The following is a 19,128-nucleotide window of genomic DNA, read 5'->3' on the forward strand; positions in this document are numbered from 1 at the left end:
CTTCCATACTGCGAAATAGGTGAACGCTGGCGGTTATGGTCGTCACGTTTCTAATAGAAGCAGCAAATCGGCAAGAGAAGAGCCACGCAACAGGATTGACAAACAGCGTTGCGCGAACAGAGAATGGATTAACGAGCAATCTCGAAGTAAGGTATCGGACTTTAGCATTTCATCTATTAGATGGGCCAACTCAATTAATCACTATGACTGCACGAGGAGAACCAGACGAGAGGAATGAGATGTTGTGAAAGCAACGACAAAATATTTGAACGACCGACGAACGATTTGGTCGCGTTTGAAAGCTGAATTACAGTTGTATTTCATCAAATTGATACGTCGTCTTATTGCTTAAGCGAGTTGATATTCTGTTACTCTCATTAAGTGATCGGACATATGATTTTTGGATATAATAAACATGAAAGGAATGTGATACAATTTGAAATAAATAAGAGATATATGATTAAGTATACGTAAAACGTTGAAGATTGAGTATTTTTGATATTTGATAAGAAGTCGAATGGCTTTGGATTATTTTGAGTCAAAGATAAAATTAAACGGAGTCAGGTGAAGTTATACCTCTAACGTAGGTATGTCTACCTGATAGAAAAAATGATATTCTTTATTGAGTAAAATAGAAAGAATTACATTAAAAAAATGATTACATATTTCGTGATTAGTTTCACGAAAACTACATAGAAATTATAGAAAATATCTTGAAGACAAGGCTTCATCCAAATGTGAAAGGTACCAAAGGTAGTGTCGTCGTGAAAGTTTAAAATATTACAATTCATTGATAGTCAAAAGACTTTTCAATTAGTGCGTAATAACGTGGAAAGATAAATAAGACGCAGAAAAGTTTGCGAATTACTAGCGCGTGTACGAGTAGGAATTGATGAGAGGACGGAGTACGATGTCAATGGCCGGCATCCTGTTGCATCAGAGCTAACCTTGACTCTAAGAAGTATATTTTGCTTCACTGAGTTCTCGAGTTTACGAGTCAAGTACGTTCACTCCCCATTTCTCGGTTGTCCCCTTTATATCGGTCGTACATCGAGTTTCTGAAACCTTCTTTGTACTCGACTATACATGATTTGCGATCGTTCCTAAACTACGTTCCATATCTCTATTTTTCGCTCGGATAACCAATATTTCTCATATTTTTTTATATTTTTTAAACTAATACAGTTATATACTTAAGTAAGCTAAGTACTTAATACATAAATACATGAACTTTATGTGTTTCGTTTCAACAAAGAGAAGGATTTTGAATATTTCGACTCTTTGACAATGTACCACTAAAGACTCAAGTAAACTGTCAAATATAGTTGTGGGATACTATAAACTTCACTAAAGTGCTAAAAATTTACAGTAAATATGTATTCTCCGTATCTGGAATCAAATTATAATTAAAGCAACGATTGCTTTATATTTTCTTCAAAGCTGAGAAATGTTTCGACAATAAAAACACAATTAGAGATAGAAAATGGTCCAATAGATGTAACAAGATTGATAACGTAATATATAGCAGGATTAATGAAAGCAATTTAATGATACAATTAACAAAATATATTTCTTTTTCGGTTAAAAAATATCCGCAAATTTTGAATATTTCCCGCAGAATAATAGGAAGTATTTATTTAGACGATTCTCTACGATTTTCCTGAAGAAAATCGGCTTGGACCGTAGAGTCCGGACACAGACCCCTTTATGTTCGCGAATAAAAATAGCAACAGCGTGTTACGTTCAACCGAGAATTCTTTATATTTTTGAATCGCCGTTCGAAATTCAAATAGCGGAAGTGTACCTGCGTTCGAACAGCCTTATCGACTAGATAACGCGCGTTTGATTTTATTTTTGTGCACGGTTAGAAGGCGTGCGTGTATCGTACGCGATCAATGAACGTGAATTCTGAAGAACCTGAATAGTGACGATTAGATGCGAATTACCAAAGACTCGTATAGCTTGTCGTTAATTTAACACCAATATTGCAAACAGTCTCCCATATTTCTTTTAAAATAAATTATATAAATATATAAGTATAACTCTGGAACTGTTCGACATTAATGAAATTTACCTTGACGATAATGTAATGTTATGCACACAAATACCGTTTACTGAATTAGTCATCCTAGAACATTACTTCCTTCTTTAAGATGATGACTAACTAATTATAATATATTCAGAAAAATTATAAGCACGTTACAAGAGAATCGAAAATTGTCTACCATCCAAGAAATTCCATGATCAAACATTAGCAAACTCTATGGAACAGAGAAATGGTTCGTGCGATTGTCATAATCGTACATACGTACAACAATTATCACCATCGCATGAATAGCTACAATTCGTAAACAGTATTACATAAATCTACTTTGTCTCTTTCTAACGGCAAATTTATCGATAAAGTCGAATCCACTAATAATAAAAGCTGATATAGCTCGTGCTTCACGCTGGAACAAACATTTCCAGGCCTAAAACGCAGTATAGTAACAAAAAGCGATATTTCATAGCGGATAAAAATTTGTAAAACATATGGATTTCATAGGACAGAGGATGTGTCGCGTTCTCACGACGTGTCCACATGCAGCCACGCACGGTGGCTACGCATCTGTGCGTGTTTCCGCGTGCGTCACTTCGAGTTCTGGTTGCAACATACAGCGGTGAACCAACGACACGGCCTAATTTCCTGCTTATGGCCGACCCTTTTGCTTCACCCAGATACCGTGCTGCCGCTCGGAACTGTGTCTGCCCACGCGTTATCGCGTTGCACTAAACACAGTGACCCAATAACAACGATTGATCTCGAAAGATAATCGTTCACAACGGCTCGTATCGCGGCGACTACGTCGCGTCGTGGATTTGGTCAAATCACGCTCTCTACGCCCGAAATATAATCTGGCGGAAAGATTTCGTGTCGCGTAATAACGATACGCGGCTAATGTATTTCCTCTGTTGGAAATTATTGTGTTATGAATATTCAGAATGACTAAGATTGCTGGATTTTAGGTTTTTAATGGATTTACGATGTGGAAGGAGGTTTATAATTATGAAATTATGACTGATTTGCTTTATAGATGTTATAAATTAGTTAAAATCATGATTTGGAAAAAATTTAACTCGAATTCTTTTTGCTTCTTACACTCGAGAAACGATTGAAATGGAATATTTTTTCAGATTTTTAGATTCGCTTCTCTCTTTTTTTTTAGGGGTAGGTAACGTTATATATATGTTTAATAATATAATATTTTTTGAGATATATAACAACGAAAGAAGGCTTGTTTGTTCGTTGCGTGTAACAATAACGTAAGAGGAGCAGTAATGGTATATTTACATAAAACTATGCCATGACCTTATATTATACGGTTCACAACACGTAAAAAGCAACGAACAGAGCGAAAATATTCGACGGCGCTAAAACGACTTCGCTTAATATTGATATCTTTAGCAGGAATAATCGCGTAAAAAAAAGAGAAGATTCTGTCGCTAAAACAAGCAGCTTTTGCTCAATATAAGAAACCTCCTTAGTTTTCTAATAATACGAAAAATTATTAAACGTTTACTCTAAGAAGCCACGCGTATCACATGCAAATAGATGCAATTATTTGGGTCATATTCAAATGAATTTTGGTCGCGATGGCCGCATAAGAGACCGTCTTTCGCATCTAAGGACAGCGTCCGGGATAGTTCCGCTCGGACACTAACAAAACGGTATATGAATGTTTCTGGTCTAACGTTCCACGTGTCGCTTGCACACTCCGTATAATCTTGTAACGTTACACACATATACAGAAGCGATTGATCGCACGGGCGCGCACACAGCTCACAAGCATACTTTCTCGCGTTTCGTTGATAACGCTTGTAAATTTCGATTTGTATGTAATTCGTCTTTTTTTTTCTTTTCTTCTCGATTTTTGCCCGAATATTTTCATATCGCAGATACACGTGTTCCTACTTCGTGCTTGACACATTTCTTACGGCGAAAGATTTATGTACTCGAGTCTTATCTTTCGCCTTGATATGTTATGCAACTTCCAACGCTGAATCAATACTAATATAAACCATACGTTTATGCGCTACATTTATTTTCGATTCTACAATATTGATTCGAGCCTCCCAGAAACCAAACTTCACCTTTAGTCAGTTTCTCAATTTCATTAAATATGTACGCGATTAACATTCACTATTCTGGAAATAGATTAGGTATCTACTTCCACGAGTTCATTTATTGCGAGAAGATGACACAAGTAATACGAGATTTCACAGTACATCTAAAAAATAATGTCTCTTACGTTATCGTCGTTCTTTGTTTTTCGATTTATGGGATAGATCAATGTGGCTTGTGAACTAAACTCGATGTATCAAGTGTTTGCATACTTACTAATTTTCTAAACAACAATTAATAATCCCATTATTAAAACAGGCTATATCGAAAAGGAAACAAAGAACTTTATAAAGCAAAGCAAATGTATAAAGTATAATAACAATGGATCAGAAAACGAAGCGAATAACAATCTTAATTCTGCTATCTTAACTCCACGTCTAATCCATCCCTATATTCAATGTTCCAACTTCGATCAGAAATTCTACCACAAGTTACTTGCAAGCTCGAAAGATACGCAACGTCCCACGCATTTATACATATAGAAATACGAATATACGTGTGCTGCGTGCCAGTGCGTATACCACGTGCCCGATACGTTTGAAACAGTATGCATCGCCTATACGGTTGAAGAAGACCGTGAAGAAGACTGTTAGATCTAACTGTAACCCAGACCTACTTTCGTCTTCCTTTGGACCTTCCAGCGATTACATACATCTGTGCGCATAGTCTGGTACGTATATATGTATACATATGCATCGACATACATACGCATACATATTCTTACATACACTGTCAGTGTACTATCATTTAGTATATTATATAAATCATATGCTTCTCGCAGCTTTTATATTCTAAGCATTTTTATTATTTATCTATTATTTCAACCGTATTATACGTGTCTTATAACGTAAAATACTAAAAGTAAAGCAAATCTCCTTACGAGTTTTTCAAACACATATATGTGTATGTATACTAACATACATTCATATATGCATATATACATACATGTACTTACGTATACATACGAACACACATTTGTACATGCGCACACATCTAAACCAGACGAGCATACGCATTGCTCAACCACACGATCTCATCTTTGGAGCACGCTACTACGTTCTTACCTCCCTTTTCCTCGACAGCAAACTTCGTCGTCCTTGAACCCTTCCCATCTACCGACCTCCCTTTTAGGTTCTCACCCTCTCTAGCTTCACGAGCAGAAAGACCACACTCCAGGCGACAAAGCATCGAGTTACTCCTCCCTGTTTCTCCCCATCGAAGTGGAGGAACGAGCGACTACGGATTTTCGTCGACTTTCGTCCACCTTCCCAACGAGACGAGCAGATCCTACGACCTTCGTTAGAACTCTACGGGAGAGACTGGAAAGGAAACTTCTCCTTTCCCTTCGTTTCAAAGAAACTGTTCCACTAGGCAGAGCGCGTTAGAGGCTGTTTTCGTGAAATCAGGACGCGCGCGTGTGGACTAGAGAGAAAGCGTTAGAAAAGGAGAATCGAGCGTTCGTCGGAGGAAACGAGACCGTAAGGGGAATAGGGACAGTCGGGTAGATCGTTGCACGCGCGAACAAAAATTCATATCGCGTCGCGTACAAATGTAAAAAACGTCCGTTTCGGAAGTGTCCACCCGTTTCGGGGCCAGCGAAGGTTATCGCGAATCGCGCGGTTGGACTTTAGCTGCCCGACGTCGACATTGACGCGAGTTGCATGTTGAGAATTCGTCGCGAAAAAATAGCCTAAATGTAGATGAATTTGTAGAGATGTTCAGAGGGAAGCAAAGAAGATTGATATTGGTGGAACGATTTCGATTACATGTTCGATATGTCAGAAGATACGTAATTGGGTAATTGCGATTCTTACGAAGACTGTCCATTTCATCGGTCACTGCATGTCCACTAATTACGATCTGTGTTATTATTTCCACTACACTTTTTGGCTCGTCTTTCGCTGATATTCGTTTAGCGAAACAATCTTAACGAGTACAACAAAATTTCTATAAGTGACATTTTTCACACAAAGATGTCAATATCGATAATCAAAAGCAAACAATTCTATCCATTAATTTCACGAAAATAGTGAACTATTAGGAAATATTAGAAAAATCCGTCTAATTAATGACATCCGATAGAGGATATATCTAAATTTTCTTAGAATTTCAACTTTCCTAAAGAGTCTTTCGCAAATTCCTGATCGTTGGAACGAAATGCTGGAAAACCAAGTATCTATGGGTGATATCACGCTATTAGAATTTCCAGCACACAACAGTCGATCGATTATGTTGCCACTAGAAATAAAAGAAGACCAGGCGCATTTAGTCTCGTTTCGATCGATCCACATAGCTCTTACGATTATCATGGGGAAAAAGCAGCTCGATGGCACGTGGTGGGCTAACTAACCAATTAAACGAGCGGTTCTGCGGTCTTCGCGAGCGATAGTGATTAATCAGTCGATCTAGTCAACTCACAACTTTCTCTACGTGCTGCTGCATTTAACAGAACGCCGTTAGCCGCGTCTGAGTCGGTGTGACACCAATATCTACTCACTCATACTTTTGTATTCGACAATAGAATTTATAACGGTACTGTAGCGTCGATGCAGCGTGACACGTTATGCACGCAAGATTCCGATGATTCGGATCATTTCAATGTATGTACATATAAATTACTTGATCAATATGTTTACGAGGGCATGACATCGGAGATTAGAAGAAACTCGAGCACGAGTCTCGAAAGTTGCACATTCTTTTTTATCCAGTAGAGTTGATAACGAAAGAAATATCCAGTTTCGTATGTTGGCTTATAGCAGCGTTATCATTGTGGCTGATAAGTTATGCCGAAATTTATTGACGTCGCAATCGCGAAGCCTCGGTAGTCTTCGCTCCGCGTGTAACTCGTTGCACACGGTGAGTCAATTTTTAGCAGTGTAAATATGAACAAGATCGTGCAATAACGATTGCCCTCGTGACGCATTTCTATTTGGCATACGAACTGTGTAAGTATGCAGGTATCATCGAGTATTCCATTGTCTTCTTTTGTTCGATGCATAGGCTGCATTACTTAGGAAGTCAAATGGTATTCAAATTAAACAGGAGCCATATTATTATCTTCTTTTGCTCGATGCATAGAATACAATACGTAGAACGTAGCGCGATACTTAAATTTATAACACGTAATATAGATAGAGGAAATCGTTGCAGTGAACTCTAAACGATTATGTTAATCCAGTCGTGTCAAATATTTACGTCACACGAGACACGTGTTTATTTAACGCATCACCGAAATCAGACACCGATAACTTTTCCTGCACGATGCACATTAAACAATCATGCGACGATCGCATTAGGCTACGACGACAAGGCATCACAGAAACTCCAAAACGAATTCTGCTCGAAGCAAAACCAGCGAACAGTGACGAAATATCGTTGCATCAACGCGATTCATTATCAATTAAGATGTATATCCGCGTCTGTTATTTTAGGACCGGAAACCACTCTGTTGTGGCTGCATAAACGGGACACGCGTGGCGATAAATTAAAACAATCCACTCGATCGAAACGTTCATTCCCCAGGCACAGATAAAATACCTATTTCGACCCAGCGGACTTTTTAACGAATTCTTTATAAATTCTTTATCGATCATTCTATGAATATATCTTTTAACTATAATTCCACGAATTCTTCATTTTCTCCGTTTTATACGAATTCTTTAATCGATTCTTTAGGAATTACCGGTTTCATGAATTTTTATGATTACGAATCGATGAATTCTTTATACAACTTCCACGATATTTTCCCACGAATTATACCCACAATTACACGAATTCTTTGCAAATCCCATGCGAACTTCTAAGCAGACTCTCTACGAATCGCCCCGACGAATTCTTCATAAATTCTGTAGAAATTTTTGAAGAAACTCTCGGCGAGATTCACGAACAATCAGTCGGATGCATCGTAGCGATCGATACGAGTACGATACGAGTATGACACGCACGAGGAACGACGCAATGCAAGCGTGAGTGGATTGCACCGCGGCTCACCGCGAACTGCGGTTTCGCGCGACGAATCTGTAAGAATGTTGCATTCGCACTGGGGGAAATCGCGCGCACCAGTAGCACGCTGCACGCGCGTGTATCCGCTTGCTACGATACGTATACGTATATACGGTGTATACATAGAACGATGTGCAAGGCTGGCAGAGATTCGCATGCACGCCGACTGACTCTGCGCGAGTGGTGACTCGCCCCGCGTGATTGGGTGAAACAGGGGTAGGAGGCGGGCCAATCTGCCGCCGCTGCACTTCGCCTGCAGCCGCACACGTGCACCGGCTCGCGAATCATGTGACCGCCTGCATACGTTTGCACAGAGGTCGGCAGGTGAGAGCGTGTTCGCGCGCAAGGAGTGATGGCGTCGCTTTGGTCAGACATTGGAGGTACGAAAGGCTTCCGGCCACGTGCGAAAACTATTGTTTCTTTCAGCAATCTTTAGATTTTGTTGTTGACTGATAAGCCAGGGAAACGTGATTGCTGTTCGAATATCGCGTCGTCACTGCAATGGCTCGACATTGATAAATGAATTGGTGGAAGTCGCGTTTAGCTCTCGGTTGGTTTACAGATGATCGCAAAGTCGAATTAGATTTAGACCCGGTTATTTAATTTCCATCTTTGCTTCGTATTTTACGCGAGAGATTTCGTTGATGGTTCTTATCGCGTGGAATACGGGATATGGGTTAAAACAAAAGTGTAGTCTATGTATTCTGAAATTATGTAACTTTACTGATACCATTACGTGCCGTTTACGATTCAACGACACCGACTGACAGTTAATACTCGATTTATCGAAGCGTGCAGTGACAACTTTGATTTAAGAAGGTATAAGATTTCGAAGACGATTGTACGTGCATCGTCGTTGCGACATGTTTTTATGGATCCTCGAGATTCTCTTTTATACATAACGAGATATCGTGATAATATATAACGTAGATGAAATTGCCGAATCTTTAAGATACCCGCTCAAGTATAAACATGTTAATTGTAAGTAATATACGAGTGGAACTTACCCTCGCAGAATAGGGTGACATCGGTAAGACTCTCGCTTTTGAACAAATTCGAGAACGCTGTCGCTAGGTTGCTACCGAAACTATTCCACTTGAGACAGAATTGCTGATGAGAGTCCATGATGCCACCCCTAGGCCCGACCCCGTGACCTTCTCCACCCCTGTTTCTGCCACCTTCAAGTAGGTATTTTCCTTCTTGATCGCGCTCGTGCCCAACAGTTCGTCCAACTATACAGAAAGCAATCTTCCTTTATAAACCATCAACAATTCATACATATAAAAGCAGCGTATAAAACACTACGTATCAAAACATTTACAGCAGTATCTTAAAGCGTAACCGTCGTCTACGATAACAGCTCTATTGAATACGCGTCAAATCTTTGAAATGTTCACGGTGTCACGATACGAGTCGCAATATCCATCCGAGAGCAATCGTGTTATCGACGAAATATTACGATCCATAGACGAGTCTGTAACCCAGCGATCGTCAAGGCAACGGGTAATTCACCAGCTCGAGAGATCGATGGAGCAAACCGGGGATGCGAATCATCGAATCGAATCAGTTGGCTAACCGCGAGTTACTCGTACTCTACACCGTGTCATGGAACGTTCTAACCGGATTTCCGTGATACGAGCGATAAAAGCCGGAGCGAAACCTACCGATGCTCAGGACCGTATTACCATCCGCTCGATACAACCTCAACAGGGACACCGATGCATCGATGATCGCGCACCATTCGCGATAATCCGTACGCGTTTCGAATATCTACGACACCCACTTCGGGATCACACGATACACGCTCGTATCTCGATTGTACGAATCACTTTTGCCGATTTACGAGTCACGAGCTGGCTCGAACTCACTGAACAGAGCGACAGCAGTACTCTGCGCACCGGTCTCGCGTACACGTGTTCACGCGGCACATGATCCTCCAGAAGTGTTCCTCGATCTCACTGATTCTACTTGATGCTCCCTGTTTCGAGCCACGAACACAGTACAACGAAACGTTACGAAACGCAACCGGATAACATTGATTTACAAAGCGTACGTTTGAATAACGAACGAGCGAGCGAAGAAGAAACAAAGACAGGCAAAGCAGTGAAAGATGAAACTGAAACGAAAGTCGCGTGTTCCCTCCGCGTGATGCTCTCGTAGTGTATCGGAACACTGGTCGCGTATACACTGGGCCGAGTTTACTTGGTCTTAGCCGGCCGAAATCGAGTCACCGACTTGCATCGCGCATCGTCGCGACTCGCAGGAACGAATCACGCGTAACTGTCCGTCGTCGCGTGTCTCTTTCTCTCCTTCACCGTGAAGTACGCTCTCACTGACTCGTTCTCCGTTACTCGTGCACGCGTGCTCGTTTCTCTATCTTCTTTCTACTCACTGGTAGCGAGCGGTAGAGGAACAGATAGCCGCGACGACGGTGAGGACCCCGACGACGACGACAACGACGACGACGACGACGACGACGTACGCGCGCGGGAGGATCGTACGCGATCGACGTGTGTACGAGTAGTAGATGGAACCGGTGGCAGAAGAGAGAAGGAGGATCGAAGACGTCGATGGTATGGTGTCGCGGAGGAAAGAACGTGAATATGGGTCATCGGTGCCGATGCAAATGCGGTTAGACGAAATAGTGTGAGTTCGGTGTACTTTCGGGGGGCCGGGTGGCGGTAGGCACGAGTGGAAGAAGAGGGAAGGTCGCGTAGGTGGGAGGAGAGGAACCGAAGGAGAAACGTCCAGGAGTAGGGGAAGTAAGATTCGACTTTTTCGAAGAGGGGTGGGGAGAGATTGCTTAAGGCTAGTAGAACTTCAGTTCGCGTGGTACCTCTTTCTCTCTCTCTCTCCCTCTCTCTGTAATTTCTAGTTTCTATCTCTTTCAGTATTTATCTGTTTCTCTCTTCTGCTTGTTCATGGTTGATCTTCGCCGGATTCCCCTTGCCACCTTCTATCGCTGTCTTTCTCGTTCAAAGGGTTTCGTCTCGTTCCCTGTCATTGTCTCTTTGTCGTTCCACTACGATCCCATATATTCCCCTTTAACGCTTCTAAGGTATCACGCATCCCCGCCACTTTCTAATCTAACACGTGCCAGGGACGAAACGCGGAAACGTGGCGCCACTCGGCAAGAACGCCGCGAGCGTGGAAGGGATCACGGTTGCACGGTCGCCTTCGTTACCACGGCCACGCTATTACGTCACTGTCCCACGGAAAGTTTAATCGGCTGTGAACTATGCAGAACCGGCCGCGGATGCATCCTCCACGCCTTTTCGATTTTTCTTCTCCCCTGACTGCTTTGGAGGGAAGGATCGCTTCGAAGGATCGATTTTAATCTTCCGATCTAATTAATCTGACGATCTGATCGAACGATGCGATTTTTTATCGAGCTTTATATTCAAAGGTATTGGTAGACATTAGTCGAAAATTATGTCTATGGCTAAGATCATTACTAAATGTTTCCAATTCAACTTATTTGTTTTCACAGCGATCGTGTTATGACATATTCCAAGTTATGGAACAGAATGTAAATATGAGCAGAATATTACAAAATTTATATAAAACAACAATCCCGATAACGATCTTTGGCAATTCTAAATGCCAAAATATTCACATTAGTCGTTTATTTATTATATAATAACAGAATGGCAGGAAAATTCCAAATAAATATTTGTTAACTCTCGTACAACTTGAAAATGGAGAAATCAAAGGGGAAAAAGTGACTATCTTCCGAAATTATCGCTTGATTCCAAGTTCTTCGATCGCAGGCCAATATCACAAGTTTCTAAGCGATATTTCTTACTATCCAGCGAATTCTACAAAAAAATCTAACGTCCCTAAAGATATCTGAATGGCGCGTTAGCACGGTTAAGTTACGAAACGACCGCGTTACTCAGCAGAATTCGTCTGTTTACGAAAATGAAGCGCAACGAATCCGATTTTCAAGGTGTAGAATTTGCTACTTTCACACCTGACACAAGCATCGGAGAGCCTTCGTTTCAAGCTCGTCATGGCGAATTATTCGAAGTCAGAGATTGGAGCGGTGTAACAAACTGTCCATTAATTTATCGAATGCTCGAACCGCCAAACCGAGCATCGAGGACCATGAGTATTTATCTTTGGCTCTGCCGAAACTTGAAAGGCAAACAGAAGCGGCTACGTAAAGAGTTCGATGAACAAGTGTGCACACGACATTCTTCAACGCACACGCGTGCCACGCCTTATGTAACGAGGCTGATTTCTTAAAAGAAGATTCACGAAGGTGAAACGTCAAAAGAAGGCGTAAGGTGTTCACGGTTCTTGAAATTGCAGTTACGCCCCGTGGTATATTCGTCGGCTGAGTCGCGCAACCATACGGACGCGTTCGAGTCGAGGTCACGAAGAGAATTTACGAGCGGTTGAGTGAATCGGAACGAAATGACCGTCTCACGTCATTCTCTGGTCTGACAATAACCCTTCCGATGATACGAGTCAGTTAGACGAAAACAAGCCGCGAATCGTAGACTCGAAACGTCTTCATTGCTTTATCGTTATTGCTATCACGCCTTTCGATGAGGAATTTTGTTACAGCTTTATTGCGCGAATCCACTCTTCGTACTGTGTCAATTCATTCATGTGTCCAATTCATCGACTAACGTATATACACCACGAGAACGCAAGATTACTAAACTGACGAAGAAAATTTCCGTATTACGAAGGAACGTTTAAGTAGAATGGACCGATATTGCTCAGACGGATATATGTTCAGACGTTTATGAGCGAAACGTTTGGAAAATTTTCAATTATTCGAGTATCTTCAAGATAGAACAGAGCTAATATTTTAACGTTGGCGTGAAAATGAATCGTATACAGCTAGTTTCGAGGTTTTCATTCAGGGGAGTGACAAAACCTCATAAAGAACGTCAAAGATTCTTATCTACCATCGTTCGTCAAAACACCACCGAGGGGATAATTTATGAAACCCACGCCCATAGGATGACACCATCGCGGAGCGAGGCTATATACGTTCCTGGTCCGCCAAAATTTAGTGTGCACTCCCTGCTCTGGCATTGCGTGCGTGCAAGAGGCGTCGAGCCTCGTGAGAGGATAGAAGGGTAAAGGGGGGAAAAAGCGTAGGAGTCGTGGGGAGACAAGAGAGAGACACTGTCATAGAGCCATCGAGAGGGACAGAGGCGGACGTAACAGCAGAGAGTAATGAAAGGAAGGGGTATGAAAACGAGTGGGGAAAGGGCGAGCGAGAGAGAAGGTAGATGGAAATTCAGCCGCTCGAGGCATTGCTGCGTGGCGCTTAGCGATGGCCATCGAGTTTTCTGCCACGAGTTTCCAAACAATTTCCCTATACGAATATCGGGGCTGTTCGGAACGTTGTTCCAGCTTGAAAATGGTGCAAGAAGGGAAATTTAATTTTGATAAATTGAGGCGCAAGTTCATATATAATTATAATATTTGTCACGTGAGATCAGTGCTTTTATTAAGTGAAGATTAATATTACGTATTTGCATAAGTTCATTCATGGCGAGAAGATCGCGTAAAGAATGTTAAGTTCCAAGATAAGCTTGAAAGACCAGTGTAATAGTATTTCATAATTTATGAAGTTGACCTGATGTGGCTTCTGAACGGTTCATATAACATGCTGAATGGATGAAAGCTGTATATCGTTTCGGTATTTCAATGACGCGATTGAAAAGCAACAGATTCTATTGAGTTACAAGTTATAGGTTACAGCCGATTATTCTATAATTTTGTAATTTCACACGTAACAATCGGACGACTGGTCGACCGTCAAACTCATTTCTAAAATTCATTATCGAATCTGTCACTGTAATACGAAAGACTCTGCTTGCGACCGTTAACTTGTAACTTGCGACTCGTAAAATTTCGCTAACAATATTAGTTTAATCGTGCAAGAGGGTCCAGACCACCGAAAACTTGCCCAATCATATTTCTACAATACATTAAACCTCCACCTACCCCGAACCTTCGATACAAGCCTAACCTCATCAAACAAGCTCAAACTCCGAAACCACACAAAATTCTCCTAGCAATATCGAACTCTTCTCAAAGTAACCAGAAAAACTCGACGGACTCGGTCAATCAATTCCGAACGTGTCTCGAGTCCATCGCTAACTGCGTGGCGCTCGGAGCAAAGGAAAGCGAAAGGGAGGGGGTGGGAGTGAGCGAGCGTAGGTGAAAGAGAGAAAGAAAGAGAGAGAGAAAGAGAGAGAGAAATTGCGGCAACGGTGATAGGGGAGGGAGATATAGTGCGTGGGGTGGGGGATTGGAGGTGGATAGAGGGAGAGGCTTACAGGAGGACCGAGGAGGCTCAAGGTCGCTGCGGGGCCGCACGCGCGCCCCTGGACACGCACACAATGCCTCGATACGCGCACGCACACGCGCACGCTTGCGCGACGCGCTGCAACACGGGCGTGTGCACACGGGGTGGCGGGGGGGGAGTGCGCGCTGCAGCGCACACGCAGTTTACACGGCGCACGCGCACAACCGCGGCGCGGGTTCCGCGAGCTGGTATGCGAGCGCGTAACACCGGCGCTGATTTCGCGCTAGCCAGCCGGCGTTCGTATACGTACTACTTCATCTGTGTGTACGTGTATGTAGTATGTATATATGATAGTGTGTGCGCGGGCGAGTAATTCGGCGGTACTCTTATGGCGACGCGTATTATGTCACCGATTCTGGCCTGCAGACGAGACGCGTTGCGTTGTATGGATCTCTTCTTTTTTTTCGTTTTGGTAATTGAGGACCCGTGGTAATAAAGCTTAAATTATATTTGTTGGTAGAGAAAAGTATAAGTTTCGTACGAAGATTGTAGGACAACACGATAAGTCTCATTATCTGTTTTTTACAGGCTTTAAAATTCAATAATTTAAGTCAATTAATCTGGTGTTATCAACATTGTATCACTTATGTTTAATTTTGAGGCAACAAGCAATGTATTTTCCAATGCTTATACTATATTAAGATATCGAAAGACGTTAAAAGATCGAAGGTATTAAAATATCGTATTCACAATAATAGCTTTGGTTGGATCAAACAAATTCTTCTAAAACAATTAACAAAATTGTACTTATCGCAAGCAATTTTTCGTATGCTGTTCGCACTTGAAAAAGATATAGAAGTTCGTCATTACGAATTTACAGCTTACAGTCTCTAAAAGTTATTTGATTTTGATCGATTTTTAGTTGGTTTTTGTTCCTTTGCTCGAATCGTTGAAAAGTCACCCCTTTGACTGAAGCAGTAGTTGAGAGGAGCGTTAAGGGTAGTTGGAGAATTGAAAATTGAGAATGAAGTAGGTTGAAATTTCAGATATGGTGTTCGTGGAAGAAGACAATGCCGAGTGTTCTCGGTTGATGATTCTTGGAAAATGTATCAAAGATCCAATTAACGTCGACTATCGGAGTTGACGGTTCTGTCGCGCACAATAAGATCGTGAAAACCGGGCTCCGTTGTAATGGCATTAGAAGCGTTTCTTGAGAGCGGAATTGGCGTTTCGTTGGAGTTATATGGCTGTTTTATAGCCTTCACTTCGGCCAAGATACATTCCATTGCGAATGATCGCGAAAAATACGCGAAATTGACGCGGGAATGATTGTGACGGGCAATTGCTTTTTGCGCTGCTGACAATGACAAAGTGCATTTTTATGTCGTCGATAATAAGTGGTTATATTGGCCATCGATCGAATTATACATACATAGATGATGAATTCTGCTTTGATCTTGTACGAGCACAACACACATGCATCGCGATAATGTAAAATCTACAAATACCGCATTTTCAACCGCGATACCAATAGTCTAACATCCTTTACGAAATATCTATTGACGTCGTAAAAAGCAATGTGTACATATATATACAGGGTGTACCACGCAACTGGAACAGGCTGTACATCTCCTAAACGGTTACGATAGAAGAAGATGTCATAAGTGAAAGTTAAATGGTATCAGGCGGCGCATAATATGCAACTAATTTTATGCACTTTTGTGCATCGGTGCATCAGATCTTTCTGATTGTATCTTTACAACAGCACTTTCTTTAAAAACGGAAACCTATATTTTTGACTGCATCAATCGATGCAGTTCCTTGCGCTCTACATAAAAATACTAACATACTTATGCCCTAAACTTATTCATTACGAAGCTAAAAGTTCTCTGAATAATTTCAGTCTCTCGACAAGTGTTCCGGAGTATCCATGTTTTGTTCTAATAATTCAGAGAACTTTAAGCTTCGATAACTTCCTAATATATATATCATACGAAAATTCTAATTGTCGACAACGTCAAAATCTTTCAAAGAATTACTTCTAATTTTCGAAAATTCACGAATAAATTTAGTTAGCAAAAAGATTTTTTTAATATTCCACAAAGTTGTTAAAACTAGCTGAAACGCAGTTATCCGGCAAAAATCACATTTTCAAGAGCAAAAACATTCGCGTGAACGATAATGGGGGTGATTCTCCAGGCGGCTATTCCTACGTTCAAATTACCGTTGTTTTTCTCTCAGACAGAAAACTGCATTAGTGCATTACGCTGTGTAGCTAGTAACTGAATTATTTCGCCGATTCAATTAAAGGCCCTGCTGCTCTCGGTTGTGTTCAATAGGTATGAGAACGTGGCACTGCTTTGATAACCTATTCTATTAACTAGCGGCAAGGTTCGGTCAAAGGCACGGGTTACTTCAGCCAAGGATGTACATTTTCTTTGGAAACGAATATCTCGTCGAGAAGAAAGGTATTATTCGGAGAGAGTTGTTTAGAAGACGTTATTGAGCGTTAACGAAATTACAATATGTTTCTTTCCTTATCCAATAAGGTATCGTACGTTGAAAGAGAATTCATTGAAAAAGTCGCAGCCTGAAATATATCTAATCGCACGTATATCTAATTTTCAGTTTGTACGATTGAAAAAGTGGATGATTATTATTATTATTAAGACGGAGAATTTTGTATAACAAATAATGTTCTTATCGTTTCATTATTCTTCAAATAATAGATTTATTTCACGTATTCTTCGTTTTATCCGGACAATAACAGTTGCAACTTCGAAATCTATCTCACTTGCCTTTTCATATAAAGGAAAATTAAGTTAATAAAACCAATCCACATCACATTACACCTTCCATTACCGAAATCGAAAGATTAATCAACAAAAGTATACTAATTGTTCAGAAAAATACACATCCTGTGCAACTATGCATACGACGTATGAAATGCAGATTAAACCCTCGAGAAAACTCGATCACTCGACAAAGAAACGGATTGCGATTCTAACGTTTCTGTATCAAACAGCAAACCAGCGAAAAACGCAATTAGGCGTTTGCCATTCCTGCGCATTCGCCCCATCGAAATTCGAGGAGGCTCGGGAGCAGCGAGGCAGCGGCTGCGTCAGAGGCGGAAGCGACGTGGCATAGCATGAAGGGCGATAACGTTGTAGAAAATACATTCTAGCATTCTACGAAAGAGCTGGCCGTGAAGTATAGTCAATACTGCAGCCTGCGATTCCTACCGCAGCACTGTTTCCCCCTTATCCAATGACTCTCCAGAAGCTTCCGCCCCCGAACGAAAGATAAAACGAGAAAGAGAGAAAGACGAGATTTGCGTGAATCCTGAATCCCGGTAATAATTGCCGAAGGGTAGGGAAAATGCAGAGGAAGGGTTCCCGTCTGATGAAAATTTCGGCCTAAAAATGCAAACGTATACTCATAATACGAAGAAGAAACGCTTGACGAGAAGAAGTTTGCGGGGGAAAAAGCAAATAATCGCTGCGTTGTTCGCGAACCCATGGATTACATCGATCGTTTCGATCGAAGATTACGGCGGTAAAATGTGACGAGTACAATTTTGTTGATTCTCTGATTTTTGTGTTGTTTGGTGGTTAGACTGGTGTACTCTAATATACGTACGTAAAATGTAGCTAAAAAGAGGAGCAACTAATTCGAGTGAAAGATACGTGAACCTGCTAGATATAGATGACAAATGGGCGAAGTTTTATGAAGAGACTAACAACATACCTGTCATGTAAAATACGATGATTTTTCTAAGAGATTCGACGAATCAATAATTTTGATGCAAATATTTTTTAAAGGAGCCACGTAACTTGCTTTTATGAGAAGACAGTTTTCGTAATACGTGACTGGTTGACAAAGTATCGTATCTTAGAACTGTTCTTACACGAAAAATAGAGAATGTGACGCATCGTGTCCTTTCTTCATAAGTCTCCAACTGTAACATCCATGAGATACATACGGCAACAACGAAGAATCATTTAACAGTAATTACGAAATTTGCTATATTGTCGGAAGAATCCGCAAGGAACAGAAGAGCAGAAGTAAAATAAATAGAGGCAAATGAACAAACGAGAAATTTCATTAACGTACGAGAGCAGGTGTTTCTTCATCGACAACAAGCTCCCGGAGACTGTCTGACGGTTCCTACAAATCGATGCAGGGACCTGATCTTGATATGTATACCGGTAACAATTTATTTTGTCGGCAACGCAATTAAGATAAGTGTTTCGGTGGTTATTCATGCGACTTTAACGAAGCATATGCCACCAGTGCATCCGACAACCCGGCACATTCAAAGGATCGAATAATACAATTAAAGAACTAACGCGATATTAGCTTTAAGCTTAAACGAATTTAATAAGTCCTTTACGAACAAAAACATTAAAATAAAATTAAGAGGCAATTTTTTATAATGTTTTATATAGATAAAAGATCTTTTATAATGTTTTCTATAGATAGATTTACATAGTTAATAAAATTGGTAAAAGTAGGATCCTAAAGTTCAATTTCCAATTAACCAAAATTTCGTAGCTGAAAACATTTCGATCGGCAAATTGAACAGAACTAAAGGGTTGCACGTGCAGGAATCGATGACACGTGCCAATCTGCCTATCGATGCGACAGCCGCGTATTTCACCGCTGTTTGCCGCTTCACGAAGGCGTG

General features: G+C 41.1%; 1 protein-coding gene across 7 annotated transcripts in view; it reads right to left on the reverse strand.

Moving 5' to 3' along the window:
* The window catches only part of LOC100742030 (zinc finger protein chinmo), a 70,966-nt gene that overhangs the window by 40,098 nt on the left and 11,740 nt on the right, over positions 1-19,128 (reverse strand). For 5 of the 7 annotated variants that reach the window (XM_003490365.4, XM_012386851.3, XM_024368300.2 and 2 more), the window contains exon 2: positions 9,172-9,396. In XM_003490365.4, the coding sequence (XP_003490413.1) occupies positions 9,172-9,289 (118 nt within the window). In that variant the 5' untranslated portion in view covers positions 9,290-9,396. Of the gene's footprint in view, positions 1-5,226; positions 8,166-9,171; positions 9,397-9,828; positions 9,906-19,128 lie in introns of those variants that run through there. The other 2 variants (XM_024368302.2, XM_024368301.2) reach the window with 2 other exon arrangements.

This window comes from Bombus impatiens, unplaced genomic scaffold (assembly GCF_000188095.3).
Source record: "Bombus impatiens unplaced genomic scaffold, BIMP_2.2 scf_0418, whole genome shotgun sequence".
In the NCBI taxonomy this organism is placed as follows: domain Eukaryota; kingdom Metazoa; phylum Arthropoda; class Insecta; order Hymenoptera; family Apidae; genus Bombus; species Bombus impatiens.